At 41.1% G+C, this 14,985-nt stretch overlaps 1 protein-coding gene across 1 annotated transcript in view; it reads right to left on the reverse strand.

Annotated features, from left to right (window-relative positions):
* Window positions 1-8: 8 nt before the first annotated feature.
* Window positions 9-14,985, reverse strand: part of LOC107104838 — a 40,885-nt gene continuing 25,908 nt past the window's right edge. The window contains exons 3-7 of the mRNA XM_015404957.1: window positions 4,745-5,047; window positions 4,374-4,652; window positions 1,039-1,140; window positions 934-962; window positions 9-841 (exon numbers count right to left, since the gene is read on the reverse strand). Coding sequence (XP_015260443.1) covers window positions 764-841; window positions 934-962; window positions 1,039-1,140; window positions 4,374-4,652; window positions 4,745-4,949 — 693 coding nt within the window. The 5' untranslated portion in view covers window positions 4,950-5,047 and the 3' untranslated portion in view covers window positions 9-763. The remainder of the gene's footprint in view (window positions 842-933; window positions 963-1,038; window positions 1,141-4,373; window positions 4,653-4,744; window positions 5,048-14,985) is intronic.

Below are 14,985 nucleotides of genomic sequence, written 5' to 3' on the forward strand. Positions count from 1 at the left end.
GTTTCAGAGGAGTGATCACAGCGCTCTGTATCATCAGCGATGTGTCTGTCTCACGGCCAGCTCCCAGATCAGCTTCTCTGATTGGTTGACGCGGCGCGTCGAGCAGCAGAAGTTCAATTTTTCCATCTCAAACTGCAGCACGTTTGCGGTGCGTCACACGCGTCAGATGCTTAAACGTGCCCGACGCGCTGCTTCAGCTGCTCAGACGCGCTGCGCCTGCTGCTCAAAACGCGCTGCGGGACATTTTGCTGCGCCTTGACGTGCGTCAACCATTGACTTTGCATGTAAACTCACTGCTTCTGCCGCGCCTGCTGCGTCCGGTGTGAATGTAGCAACAGAGTCAGAATTCTTTTTACTCATGAAGAGAGTAGGAAGAGATCGTGCAGTTACATCTCCACCCCACTCTGCCGGTCTTCAGCTTTCTCCTCACTATTTATTAAATTCTGGGAGAGTTTCCTAGTTACAAAAGCTGAGGTTGCACTAAAGGAAAAGAAGAGAAAATAGGCAATTCAATTTGCAGCCTCAGTGCACAGGTTAATTTGCATTTAAATGTCTTGTGGTCAAATGGTCAGAGAATGGCTGGTTTCATTAAGCTTGAGCAATACTTCCTGAAAGTTGACCTACACTGCTTGTGCAACAACTCTTGAACTCTGGAACAGTAATATGTCGCACATTATACATCATAAGAACAAACATTAAGTATCTTGTACATAATTATTCCAAAAGCGTTGTTTTAGTATAAACTGTATTGATGTGATGAAGGTCAAGTGAGTTTGGCAGCAGCAGAAGGTTCTCCATCATTTTCATAGTTTACTGCAACCTCATCAACAGCATCATGAACCTGCGAGGTAAAACCAATCATTCACCTTTATAATACAGTTATAGAAACAAACATTTAAACATTTAAAGAGAAATTTCAAAGCATTCACTTACATTAACGTCTTTCCGTGGCTTTTTCCGTCCTGTGAAGGAAAGAAAAATAAAATGATTAACATCAAAAATCTGTAGATTTGGTCCATTGTGGTCCATTTTGCTCACCTCTGGTTCTGATGATATCAGCAGTGATTCCAACCATCAGGATCAGTGCTGTGATCCTCAGAGTCAACATGATGAAGCTCAGAGGAGACCAGTCTGTGGAACCTGTGGATTTAGAGATGGAGCAAAGAAGCTGCTGTTTATTTTGGTTCTGATTTCAGAGAAAAATATTTTTAACATGATCGTGGATTTTCCATCGGAATCAACAGCATCTTCTCTCCAACACAGAATCTCTATGATCTGTGTCATATGTTGAATAAATAGACCCAGGATATGTAAAGGGAACAATTTAAAAAAAAAAGCAAAACAAAGGATGTTAAAAATTATTCTAATAACATAAATCAACCTTAAAATAGATTTCTAAACTTTAAAACTGCTCAGTATGTCTGGTTTGGACAGGGTGAGTGAACAGTGGGGGGCTGGTGTGGGATGAGGTTCAGAGTTTGATTGGCTGCATTTGGACTCTACCACTCAGTTGGCGATGGATCCTAGGCTTTTTTATTCTAGTCCAATATAAATAGTTTATAAGATTTTTAAAATTATAAATAGAAAAAAGTTTAACAGAGGTTCTGTTTAGATTTTTTTTATTTCATAAAAAGAAAAACTAAAGGAGCTTTACGGATACACGCTATAGAAGAATAATACAAAAAATATCAATTTATTGAAAGCTTTATAGAAAAGTCCTTGTTGTAAAAGTGCTGTATTGACCAAATAAAGTCAGTACATCACAGGGAGAGCAGGAGACAATCCCACAGTCATGGTGCCACTGAGTTTAAAACCAGTCCCTAATGGTGCTGGTGTAGCTTCCAGATCTGCTCAGGTTCTGCTTCATGCCAGTGACGTTACGCTACATGATTGGCTTAACGTTGCCACATGATGTAAAACATTGTGGTTGCCCAGACAACGATAATAACATCAAGCTGCCTCAGTGTACCAAGTCTGGAGCATCTGTAACATTAACGTGTCTAATGACCGGTGAAGTTTTACCTGATCTATAACAAAACTTTAAAAAATCTGTTTATGGTGAACAAGGTAACTGTTAGACCGTGATATATAGGGGATAACTGGGTAGCTATGTGGTTAGTTGTGCTCACTAGCTAACAGGTTAGCCTATTTTAGCTCAGTCAGGTAGACACATTAATAAAAATAATCTGAGACTTTTTTGTCACCTTGTTAAAATGCAGAGCTCAGTCTTACAATGCAATACTTTCCTTCAAGCAGACAAGGATTGTTTTCTACAGTCGGCTACTTTAGATCATCAATGAAATGTAAAATAATAGCAAATATAGGTAATAATAAAAAGTTGAGACGCCGTATTTTGATGTCATAAGAAGGGGCAGAGCCCGAGCAGATCTGGTACATGCACCGGCAGAGTTTGAAGGTTGACCTTCATGCAAACATGAAGGAAGATGGAGTTTCAGCAGATCAGCAATATATAGAGAAAGCTTGACCATGTAGGGCCATAAAGGGGAAGACTGAAACCTTAAAACAAATTCTAAAACTTACTGGAACCCAACAACGAGAAGCAAAGACAGGAGAAAGAGTGAGATCTTAATATTGGTGCCAGTTTAAGGTCTTGTTGCAGCATTTTACAGGATCTGAAGACAGTCCAAAGCGGATTTATTAAATCTGGAAAATTTTATGATGTAATAATCTAAATAAGCAGAGTTAAAATCATCTCAAGTCCAGCTTTAGAAATGAAGAGTCAGAGTTTTCAGATGTTGATAAAGTGATAAAAACAGTTCTAAACCAGATGTTTGGAGTGATGCTTAAACAACATCAGACTGTCAGAGAGGAAACCCAGAGTTCTTAAACTTGATTATTCAGTGAAGCCGATCTGTTTTCTGATACCTGGGATCATCAGGTCTGGAGCTGTTATCAACATTTCAGTTTCTCATTATTTGAATGAAGAAAGTCAACATGTAGCCTGTGTTTGATATCTGTCAGGATATTTTGGATCCAAAACAGAACCCTGAGGTACCCCACAGTACAGATCAGCTGAATCAGACATTCCCAGATGTAGACAGACAGTTAATGATAGGTAGGATGTGAACCATTGTAAAACTGCTCCAGTAATTCCAAACAATTCCTGAAGCCTGTTGATCAGGATACTGTGATCAACAGCAGGAAAGTTGAAGGAAAGATTCTGCAGAAAACTCCAGAATTTGCTGCCATTGAAATGTCACCAGACTTTATAAGGTGGTTCCTGTAGAGAGCATTTTGAGAAAGCCAGACTGGAAAATATACATCAGATTTGCTTTCTCCAAAATCCTTGTTATGCAAGACTGTTTGGATTTTGTCTGAAGCTATTAGAAAGAGATGGATCACAATGAGGTTCCCTTAATATTGGTTTAACAACATATTTTAAAGAAGCTGCAAACTGAACCAGCATGAAGATGAAGGTTAATTAATTCTAGAACACAGGGTCCAATATATTCAAGATCTTGATTAAAAAAGGAGCAGGGAGAGAATCAAGAGGACTGGATGGCTATTTGATCAAAACAGACTACCAGTGGAATGAATAAAATGAGCTCATAAAATACTAGGTTCATTTATTGAAGAGGTACAGTTACCACAATGGTATACAGAACATTATTCAGACATCTTCCAGCATCTGCAATTTTTCTGCATGGCAATACGAAAAAAAAAAGACACAGAATGGAATCTTGGCCAAACTGACTTGTGAAAAAATGTTTTACAAAAAAATTATGGAAACTGTTCTGCCATCACAGCAAAATTTTATTTCAGGAAGGCTAAGTGGAAGTAGGCTACCAGTGTCATATATTTCAAGGGAAGTTCAGAACAACGAAGGCCAATGAAATTCTGTCATTTTAACGCTGTCTGGTTAAACCAGACCTAACGGTAATCACATCTTTCTTTCAGATCAGAATGAATGTGTAAGGCCACTACGATATCTGTGTAAGAATGGGACTTCCCGTGCTAATGGCTTGGATTCGTTAGCAAACATTGCTCCCCTGTGGTACTTTTTGTTGAGAACTGCCCAGGAACATCGTTGGTTCTAATTATAGCCCCAGCCTGTATAGGAGTCCGGCTATTATTTACCTCCACCTGCTAATGAAATACAGGCCAATATTAGAGGACTAACGGTATCCAGTGTTTGTCCATTTTTATAGGCAGGCCCAGAAACATGTTGCTTTAATGTATAAACTCTATAATATTGACTAGTTCTGCAGCCATATAACAGAACAGATCATCAATAGGAAGAGTAAAATTTACTAATATTAAACCATCCTCCATCATGGTTATACAAGCTAGAAATTGGATAATTTACACAAAAATATCCTCCCTGTAGAGACAGATGAGTAATGACATCATACCTTCCAGCTGGTAGTGAGCTTCTATCTTCACTGTGTTTCCCTCAACAAACTGGCAGGTGTATCTTCTGCTGCTGCTGCTGCTCTGAAGCTTCACAGTGAGATAAGAATCACAGCCAGTCTGTCTAAACTGGTACCCAACACCTTCACCAGTCAGACCAGTTCCTGTCTCATCCACCCAGAGGAGGCTGTTCTCTGGACAAGGACCCAATGAGCTGAATCTCACCAGAGAACAGAGTAATGTGATTTTATTCTCTGTTTGATCAGCATCTTCTGGAGAGACTGAAATGAGAAAACCAACAAAGACAATTTTTATTTCCAGGTTAGGAAGGACTGATATCATCAGGAACACAGAGTCAGTTCAGATCACTCACTGCTCATCAGATTTAGATACACATCTGGATCAGAGCTGCCTCCATCCTGAATCTGACATCTGTAACCTCTAGCATCCTCAGCAGTGATGCTGTTGATGATCAGAGAGCAGTCATTGTCCACACTCAGCTTGGCAGCTTTAGATGAACTCTGAACAATGTTTCCTCTCTGAACTTCCTGCTGAGGATTCATGTCTTCATCTCTCATATAAAGCCAGTTAACAGTGGAGCATGAGGAAGAGGATGATGAAGGTCTTTTACAGGGTAAAACAGCATCATCTCCAGCTCTGTGGTAGATATGGACTCCTCCTCTGATACCTGCAGAAAAAGACACATTTAGAGAAACAAAAAATTTAGAGAATATAAAAATTACGAGAAGATTGTAACAGAAGGATCTATTGTTGACAATTTACAACCACAGATCTTTGTATTTCCTTAAAAAATAGAAATGTATTAATTTCCAGTTTACCATATCATTTTCCTCTTTTTTATTTTTTACTGAGATCCTTAAAGTTGTCATACAGAACAATGCTGATGAGCTTTTAGTTCTTGCCCTCACAAAGACAAACACATTATATTTTCATAAAATTCCCACACAAGTGTACACAGCGGCAATGAAGACGCCGTAGTTCATATGCTAGGCCATTTGGTGGTGCTGACACAGAACACACCCACACCACTAAGATAAACACTTGGCATGCACAGACTGGTTACAGAGGTTGATTCATTGTCAGACAGAAAGATGTGGCTTGAAACATGAAACCGGCATTTTTCTGGAATTTTTCTGACATATTAAAATGATTCATCAGATTTAACTGTGACCGACTATATGTTCTTTCTTTTAGCCATTTTACATCAGGACCAACTCAGACCTGATGTGCTGAACTGTACCCTTTCCTAAATACTTGCTGTGAGGGATTGTGGCAGAATCAATCACACAGTTCAAGTGAATGTCTACCATCCCCACATGTTCACCCATGAGGAGCGAATCCTGCCAAGTCAACGACGCGATGCTATCAGCTCGTTTTCTTTAGATAAAATAAATAAATAAATAAATAAATATATATATATATATATAGATGTGTATAAATATATACACATCAATCCGGTCAATCTGACCCTATGATCTGATTGAGTTGTCTCTGTAAAGTGCCTGTAGATCAAATGTGTTGTGAATTGCCGCTATATAATAGAAATGAACAGAATTGACCCCTTAGGCCCTGAAGGTCTTAGGAGCAAATTCCGGCTGAAACTACATATTTGAATTAAAGCAAGTACAGGTCCAGTCATGTCAAAAAAGAAGCACAGGAAAAAAGAGGAGTGAACTTGTGTTGGGACTTCCTGTTTGGGTCTTCCTGTGATTAAAGCACCAGCACACCCATGTGTGGCAGTTTTGGCAGACAAATGAAGAGACTGGCACCCAGTCCCGTCTCATGATTTAATCACCAGATACACAACTGGTAAGGAGAAAATAAAGTTAGCTATTATTATTAATATATTGTTTATTAAAAAAAAAAGTAGAAGTTGAGTTAGAAGATATTGTAGTATGGCTTGTGGCCTGGTAATATTCAGTTTGTAATTTGCTTATGGGTGAGCCACAGTGAAAATGTTTGATTTAAAAATGTTTGTTTTGAACTAATTCAGTTTCTGTTGCTCGAATTGTTTGTTTGTTTTAAACTATTACACTTCTGTTTGTCAATTTGTTTTAAAGGTTTTCAACCTAAATCTCAGTCCTAGATCCCAAATAAAAAGCAAAAATGGAAAAGGATTTGAGTTGTGCCTGTCGTCCTTCTTGGTGATGACCAGCCATATTCAACTTTGGGCAGGAGCTGAAGCTAGAAACCCCACATAACTGGACAGTTGAAAAACAGGCGCAGTGGATACAGGGATTAAAGGCCCAAACTCAAGGAGGTTGTCGACACAGAGTACCAGCAACAATGGCAGAGGTAGCTCTCGGAAAGGGAATAAAACAGCTAAAGCAAGAAAGAACAACAGCTAAAAGCGCCTTCACCAAACAAGCCAACTTCCTGAGCTGGGCAGCAGAGAACATGAGCAAGATTGAGTTACAAGGGGAATTCAAGATGCTCACATCTTACGTGAGGGATGTCAGTGAAACAAATGATGATTATCATGCTGGCCTACTGGCAGATATTGAGTAAGCTGGAGAAGAGGAGGACGAAGCAAAATTAAGCAGAGAGGTGCAAGAAGACCTAGAAAAGACAATGAGGGACTGTAATAATAGACTGAAAGAAGTCAGAGAAATAGTCCAGCAAAACCTCTGGTCCAGATATGGGGAAGATGAGGTTAAGTCTGCAATTCAGGAAGCAGAAGCAGCCTGTGATAAAACTGGTGAAATCCCAACCTGCTGTTAATAAAGATGGCTATAGACTACGAGTAGATGGTGCAACTAAACTGTGTCCAAGATGCAACTACAAACCTTTCAGCATGGGAAAAATGGACCCAGAGGAACAGAAAGCAGGTCTGGATGGCAGAGTAAAGGGTCTGAAAAATCTGATTAACAACCTTGAAGCCAAAAGGCCAGAATTCATTATAGCACTAAGAGTTTCAGAAATGAAAATTGGACGGAAGCTTCCTGATGTAAATGCACAGGTCACACAGCCAATTCAGCCACCAGTACTGAGAATCAAATCAACCCGTCTTCTAAAATTTTATGGAATCAAGAGGAATTTCCATCGGTGGAGGAGAGACTGGGAGAGTTTGCAAAAGCAGGGAGAGCCTACTGGTTTAGCTGAAGCAAAGAAGATCCAGCTCCTGGAGAGTGTTGAGGAGAAGATGAATAGGGACCTGCAGCTATCCTCTTACGATACAGCTTAGGAGATGTTCAGAGTGCTTGAGAACAAGTATGGGAACAAGACCACAATTGCCTTGGAAATAATTGAGGAACTGGAAAGAATTCCTGCATTAAAGTCAAATCAGCCAAGGAAAACAATTGAATTAATACAATCTGTAGAGATGGCCATCAGTGATCTAACAGAGCTGGGGGATTCAGGAGCCCTCAAGAACCGTCTGGTCATTAAATCCTAGAAAGCCAAGCAAATTACCAGACAGCATGAAGAAGGACTGGCTGGTATTCATTATCAACCCAGCAAATGGTGTAAAGTCAGATAAAGACTTTGAGACCCTCCTTGGATTCCTAAAAACTCAAGAAGATATCCTTGAAATATTAGACCAACTTCAAGTGGGTGAGAAGGCATACAAAAGGCCTATTTACATGGAGAGAAAGTATGATTCAACCAAATCTACAAGAAAAGGTGGGTGTGTAGTCTGTGGAGATGAAAAACACAAAGAAAAGATTTTCTTTTGCAAGAGGTTCAAAGATCTAAAGCCAAGTGAAATGTTGGATACTGTGGAGAAATCGGGAGCCTGCAAGAGATGTCTAATATGTCATGAGGAAGATGAAGGATGCAAAGATACTCTGTGTAGAAACCAAACTGTAAGAAAGGGAGCTCTGCAGACCACCATTTCTTTCTATGTCGGAGAGGAAACTCCAAGAGAAGTGAAGTAGACAGAAAATCAAGTGTGAAGCACAAAAATCAAGTGTGAAGCACAAGCTTACAGAGGATATTTGTGTCTGAACTGTTCCCAAAGATGACAGAAAGGTTTAAAAGAGCTTTCACCAACATAACAGCAAAAACACACTGTGCTGAGAAGAACCAACCTGGTGGGATGGAGTCATGTGAGCTGCCAGTTATTTTCATGTTGTTTGAGTTGACTACAAATGCAGGACAGAAAATTGGAACACTGATAGACTTGGCATCAGACACTAATTATATCACCCATAGACCTGCCAAGGAGATTAAATCTGTACAGTGAAAAAAATCACCCGGGTCATCCATGGGGTGGGAGGAATAGCCATGAAGGTCAGGACCAAGAGGTACCTGCTCAGAATGAGGGTCAAGACACCTACAGGTACAGAGAGAGTCCATGAGCTTGTCTGCTATGGCCTAGATGAAACTGCTCAAGTTCACAGAGCAATAAAACCTAAATTCTTCCCAGAAACCAGCCTAAAAGACCTGCATTGGCCTGGACATATTGAACCGCTTATTAGTCACTGAGAGGGAAGACTTGCTCCACAGAGAGTGAAGATGATTGGAGACCTGGTCCTATGGGAGAGCCCATTAGGAAAGACTGTTGGTGGAGCACATCCAGATCTCTTTGAGGAAGTGGGTATGGCTGCGCACAGATCTGAAACGCACTTTGCCCAATCCATGACAACCACTGTAGCAAAGTACCAAGAGCTAATTGAAACTCAAGGGTTCAAAGCTGAAACCAAAAATACAGTTGCAAGCAGAGTTTTCTTGACTGGTGGAAATGGGATAGCATTGGAGCAGACTGTGAACCAAAGTGTGGAGGATGCAGGTGTGGCAATTGTCATCCTGGAGGCAAGGAAATTACATTAGGTGAAGAAAGAGAGATAGAAATCATCAGAAGCTGTCTCACCTATGTCAAAGCAGATGCTCATAGCAGCAAACCAAACTGGGACGCAAACTATCCATGGATTGAAGATCAAATCTCTCTACCAAACAACAAGAGTGGAGTGGTGGCCATTTCTTTAAGAGCAGAGAGGAAACTCAAGAAAGAACCAGAACGGAGAGTGGCATATGGAGCACAAGTTCATGAAATGGTGGAAAGGAGAGCCGCAAAGAAACTTACCAAGGTAATGATTGCCAACCAGAAGTGACCAATATGGTATGTCAGCCACTTGGTGGCTCCAAATCTACATTCTGTCACAACACCTGTTCATTTAGTATGGAATAGCAGCCAGAAGTACAAGGGAATCAGCAGGAACAATCTCCTGTTGAAAGGGTCTGATGTCCTCAATCTGATCCGAGCAGTGCTTCTCAGGTTCAGAAGAGGGGTGCCTGCTGAACTTGGTGATATCAAGAAAATCCAATCCACTTTATTTGTATAGCACATTTAACAACAGAAAAAGTTTTCAATGTGCTGTACATAACAAATAATAAACAACAACACAATACAACAATGCATAAACACAATACAACAATAATTAACTAAAAAGGACACAGAGGACCACACAAACTACACGTTGTTAAAAGCCAAAGAGTAAAAGTGGGTCTTAAGACAAGACTTAAAACACACCACCATAGAGGCAGTCCGTATATGGAGGGGCAAAGTATTCCAAAGTCTTGGGCCAACTACAGAAAAGGCTCTGTCCCCTCTGGTTTTAAGCCTTGTCTTAGGCACTATTACCTGCAGATGGCCCTCAGACCTCAGAGCACGTGCCTGAGAATAAATCTGGAGAAGGTCATTGAGGTATTTCGGAGCCATCCCATTCAGGGCTCTAAACACAAACAATAAAATTTTAAAATAAATTCTAAAATGAACAGGGAGCCAGTGCAAAGACGCAAGCACTGGTGTAATGTGTTGATGTTTTCTGGTCCCTGTTAAAAGATGAGCCGCTGCATTTTGGACCAACTGCAGACGGGAGAGAGCTCGGTGGCTAATGCCTGAATAAAGTGCATTGCAGTAGTCCAGACGGCTAGAAATCAGAGTGTAAAATCTGAGGTAAAAAAGATAAAAACGGTTTTACCTTAGATAAAAGATGGAGATGATAAAAACACGATTTTAAAACGCTATTTATTTGTTCGTTCAGTTTAAAATCACTGTCTATGGTAACACCGAGGCTGGTTATTTTGGAAGGCACAAAATGCTTGAAAGGTCCCAATTCAGAGATGGCACTTCCAAACACCATCACCTCTGTCTTGCTCTCATTAAGCTTCAGAAGGTTTTTTGACAGCCAAGCCTTGACATCACCCAGACAGCCAAGAAGGGGTGTCAGGGGGCAATGGCTGTTTTTAGCAATTGGCAAGTATAGTTGACAGTCATCACCATATAAATGATAAGCTATACCATGTTTGATAAAAATCTCTTTGAGAGGAAGGAGGTAAAGTGCAAACAATAAAGGTCCGTGGATATAACGCTGAGGCCCCCCACAATAAAGGGGGGCAGACGATGATGTGCAGTCCCCCAGCCTGACAGAGAAAGACCTCTCTGACAGGTAGGACCTAAACCATTGCAGAGCAGTCCCCCTGACACCCACCCAGTCCCTCAGTCGGTCTAAAACAACTGTGTGGTCAACTGTGTCAAAAGAAGCAGTAAGATCTAAAATCACTAAAATGGCTGAACTACCAGAATCAGTGGTTAAAAGCAAGTCATTAAAAACCTTTAACAGTGCTGATTCAGTACTGTGAAATTTTTTGTACCCTGACTGAAAAGGATTCAAAATGCCAGCTTTGTCTAAAAAAGGTTGCACCTGTGCCAAGACACATTTCTCTAGAATCTTAGAAGCAAGCAGCAATTGATCATTTAACAGATTTATGGGATCCAAACTAGGTTTTTTTTATCAGTGGTTCAACAGCCGCTTTTTTACAGAGAGAAGGCACAGTTCCAGAAGACAGCCTACAGTTAATTATCTCACCAACAACAAAACTAATGGTGTCCCAAACGTCCATAAAAGAGCGAGGAGGGAACAAGAGGATGGTTTTAGCTTTAAAACAATTTCTGTTAAAACAGCTGGTGAGGCAGGCTAAAACTACGTAAAGACAAATTAGCAGCAGTTTACCATGGAGGGACCCATAATAAAAGCTGATATATCTGCCCTGATAGTATCCACCTTTTTGATAAAAAAAATTGAAGGAATTTCCTACAAGTTTCGCCTGTCATTTCCAGTGAAGTGGACGGAATAGGTTTAAAAACACAGTCAATCGTTTTAAAAAGAATGCAAGGCTTGCTGAGATTATTTGAGATTACTTCAGAAAAATACTTGTTTCTTTCTTCCCTAACCACCCTCTGGTACTTTTTCCAGCTCTCTTTAAGTATCTGGTATGAGACCTCCAGACGGCCTTTCTGCCACTTTTGCTCCACCTTCCGAGAGTTGCACCGAGCTGCGCGCATATTGTCATTTAGCCATGGATCATGCTTTGGCTTGGGACGCATGAATTTACATTGAGCAACAATGTCCAAAATCTTGGAGCATTCTGGAATAAAAGAGTTCATCAAATGCTCTGTACCAAATCCAGCAGAATTTAACAGATTCTGTGCAGTAGCTAAAAAACTGTGAGAAAAAGAAGTGGTGGTGTCAGATTTTTCAAGCCGACCATGACGCATTACCAGCATTTTTGTGTCAACAGCCATTCTAAGATCAAAAATCACTGGGGCGTGGTCAGAGAACACTGCTTTTATAACAATAACATTTTTAATGAGAAAGCCATAAGTTAAAACAATGTCCAAATGTGCCAATAGCCATGCATGATGCAAGTGACATGTTTTGTCAAATTAAAAGCCTCAATCAGATCTAAACCTCTCTGGCCATGGGTTTTGACGGGCAGCAGACGTGAATATATAAATCCCCAACAATTAAAAACTTTTCATAGCATGGCAACATAAAAGCAACAAAATTAGAAAAATCATCAATAAAATATTTGTTGTATTTCGGCGGTCTGTAAACAACAGCACATAGTACTGAGGCAGTTTGTCGCAGCTCAAAACAGCTTAGTTCAAAAGATGAGAAACACCACTCCGATATCACTTTGTGATACACACAGTTCCTTAAAACAACCGCTATACCTCCGCCTCGACCAGTGGTTCTTGGTGTGCTTATAAAAGTACAGTTCAGAGGTAGCATTTCTGAGAAGGCAGAGGACTCATCACCGTTGATCCACGTTTCAGATAAAAAAAGTACATCCAAGCAGTGCGACATAAAGAAGTCCTGAACAATAAAAGTCTTGTTTACCACCGATCTTGCGTTTACAAGTGCAAATCTTGTGGTAGCAGTTGTCAAGTTAGCCAGCTGAGCTGCCTGGCTCAGCGGCCTTAAGTTATCATCAATCACAGTTATCATCAAAGTTATTATCAATCAAAATGTATAATTCTGTGTGGTTGGAAGACAGGGAAATGCATCTTCACAGATTTCTCTGGAGGGATACTGAAGACAGTGAGATTGAAGAATATGCAATTACCCATGTCAACATTGGTGATCGACCAGCAGGGTGCATTGCACAGCTTGCCATTAAGGAGACTGCAAACCTTTCCATGTTTGTTCACTTGAAAGAGGATCATAGGGTCTTAGAGGAGGACTCTTATGTCGACGATACACTTACATCCCACAATAACAAAGAAAAGCTGGATGAAAATATCAAAAAAGTTGAGGGGATCCTAAAGGAAGGTGGGTTCTTCCTCAAACCCTGGGTCCGATCAGGTCAAAGTGGGAGGCAGGAGCACGTGTCAGAAAAGCCAGGAACACCATCTGACAGGGTACTCATTCTGCCAAACCAAATGAGAGAAGGAGACAACAAAGCCCTGGCAGTCAGCTACCTTGTAGAAAGTGACAAATTTTACCTAATGACATCAACCAACTTCTCAAAGAGGAAGAAGAAGATGAGGATCAGCCAAAATCTCCTTCGAGAAGATGTGAGAGACATCTACTGATCTACTGGGCCAAGTAACTAGCCTGTATGACCCAATAGGTCTTGTGACACCTGCTAAATAAAACGGTGCAATCTTAGTCAGAAGAGCGTTTCAAGAAGTTGCAGGCAGTACAACTCGGAACACATGGGACAAACCACTGTTTGAAAAATTGAGGGAAAAAGTCATTCAGTTGTTTGAAGAGTAAATACGGCTCAGCCAAATCACCTTTCACAGGAATAATCTCCACACTGGAAATCTAAGTGGCAGTCTGCTTCATTGCTCCTCAGGAACCAACCAAACCAAAACCTGTCCGCCCTCCAACGAGCCCCTCTATCTCTGGAAAACCCAACACCGACTGGATTCAGGGAAGAAACCTTTCTCCGCAATCGTGAGTCCCATTTATCTCTGTTTTTGCAAGATGTCGTTCAAAGTTCCCACGGACCCTGAACTAACCTCTGTGAACTTTCCTTCTCACTTCCAGTTCCGGTTCACCAGCTCTCTGAGTTCCCCAGAATCCAACCCATTTGAACTCCTCAATAAACCTGTTAAACGTTTACTCTGGTTTCTCTGAGTGGTTTTCTGCATGTGGGTCAGATCTCTTAAAAAAGTCATGACAGAACACTCTGGCCAAACCGTTGACTCCGCAGAAGCCATTCAGAGAGCCATCAACCAGCAACAAACAGCCTTAACCAGACATGACAACACCTTGGTTGAACTGGTCCATCTGCAAACGGAATTAAACCATCGAGTTACTGACCTAACTGAAGCTGTCCGTTTTTCTCTAGAGGCTTCGGGCCCAGCTGGTGAGCTAGCCTCGCCACAAGCTGACCAAGCAGTTTATGCTCCCCCCTTCTCTGAGTGTCAGCTGGCCAGTCCTCCCAGGTTCGATGGAAACCCCAAGAAGTGCCGGGGTTTCCTTATGCAGTGTGTAATCCAGTTCAACCATGCCCCAAGTAAGTTCCCTCTGGATTCAACCAAAATCTCTTATGTAATTTCTCATCTAACTAACCGAGCTCTGGATTGGACCGAGGTTAGATTTTCCTCATCCACTGCTTATGGCTGCACCTTTGAGGAATTCATAACAGAATTCAAGCAGACTTTTAACGAGGATCCGGACAAGACACTTAACTCCCGTGAAATGCTGAAATTAAAACAGGGACAGAGGTCTGTATCCGATTTCGCCATTGATTTCCGCATCGTGGCCGCTGCTTCGGGCTGGGATAAGACTGCCCTCTTGTGTGTTTACACTAATGGTCTCAGTGAATCCATTAAGGACGAGCTAGCCACCCTTAATGAACCAGAGACTCTTGAGGAATTAATCAAACTGTCAATCCGTTTCGACAATCAGATCCAAGCTCCAAATAAGGAAAGAGGTACTATAACTTCTCCTTCTAAACCTCAGTCTACAATCTCTCTACTGAGTTTCCTACTAACCCTTCTCCCCCTGAACCCATGCAGCTTGGCAGCACTAGGTTAAACCCTGAGCAGAAACAACACTGCATGCAGGCTAAGCTCTGCCTTTATTGTGGAGAAGCCGGTCATTTTGTTACTTCTTGTCCCCTTTTGGTAAAAGCCAGGGTCTACCAGTAGAAACAAGGTTACTGGCAGACCAGAAGATTTCTCCCACTGCACCTTGTCTACTCTTGCCAGCATCTCTGTTAATTAAAGCTACAGTGTGTAATAATTACAGGGATATACAGTCAGAAATTTAATATATTATACATAACTATGTTATTTATCATCATCTACGAGCTCAGCCTCTTAACCTTAATATTTGCGTTGCCTTAGAATTCGTT

The sequence above is a fragment of the Cyprinodon variegatus genome, unplaced genomic scaffold, assembly GCF_000732505.1.
Source record: "Cyprinodon variegatus isolate N-32 unplaced genomic scaffold, C_variegatus-1.0 Scaffold1911, whole genome shotgun sequence".
Classification (NCBI taxonomy): Eukaryota; Metazoa; Chordata; class Actinopteri; order Cyprinodontiformes; family Cyprinodontidae; genus Cyprinodon; species Cyprinodon variegatus.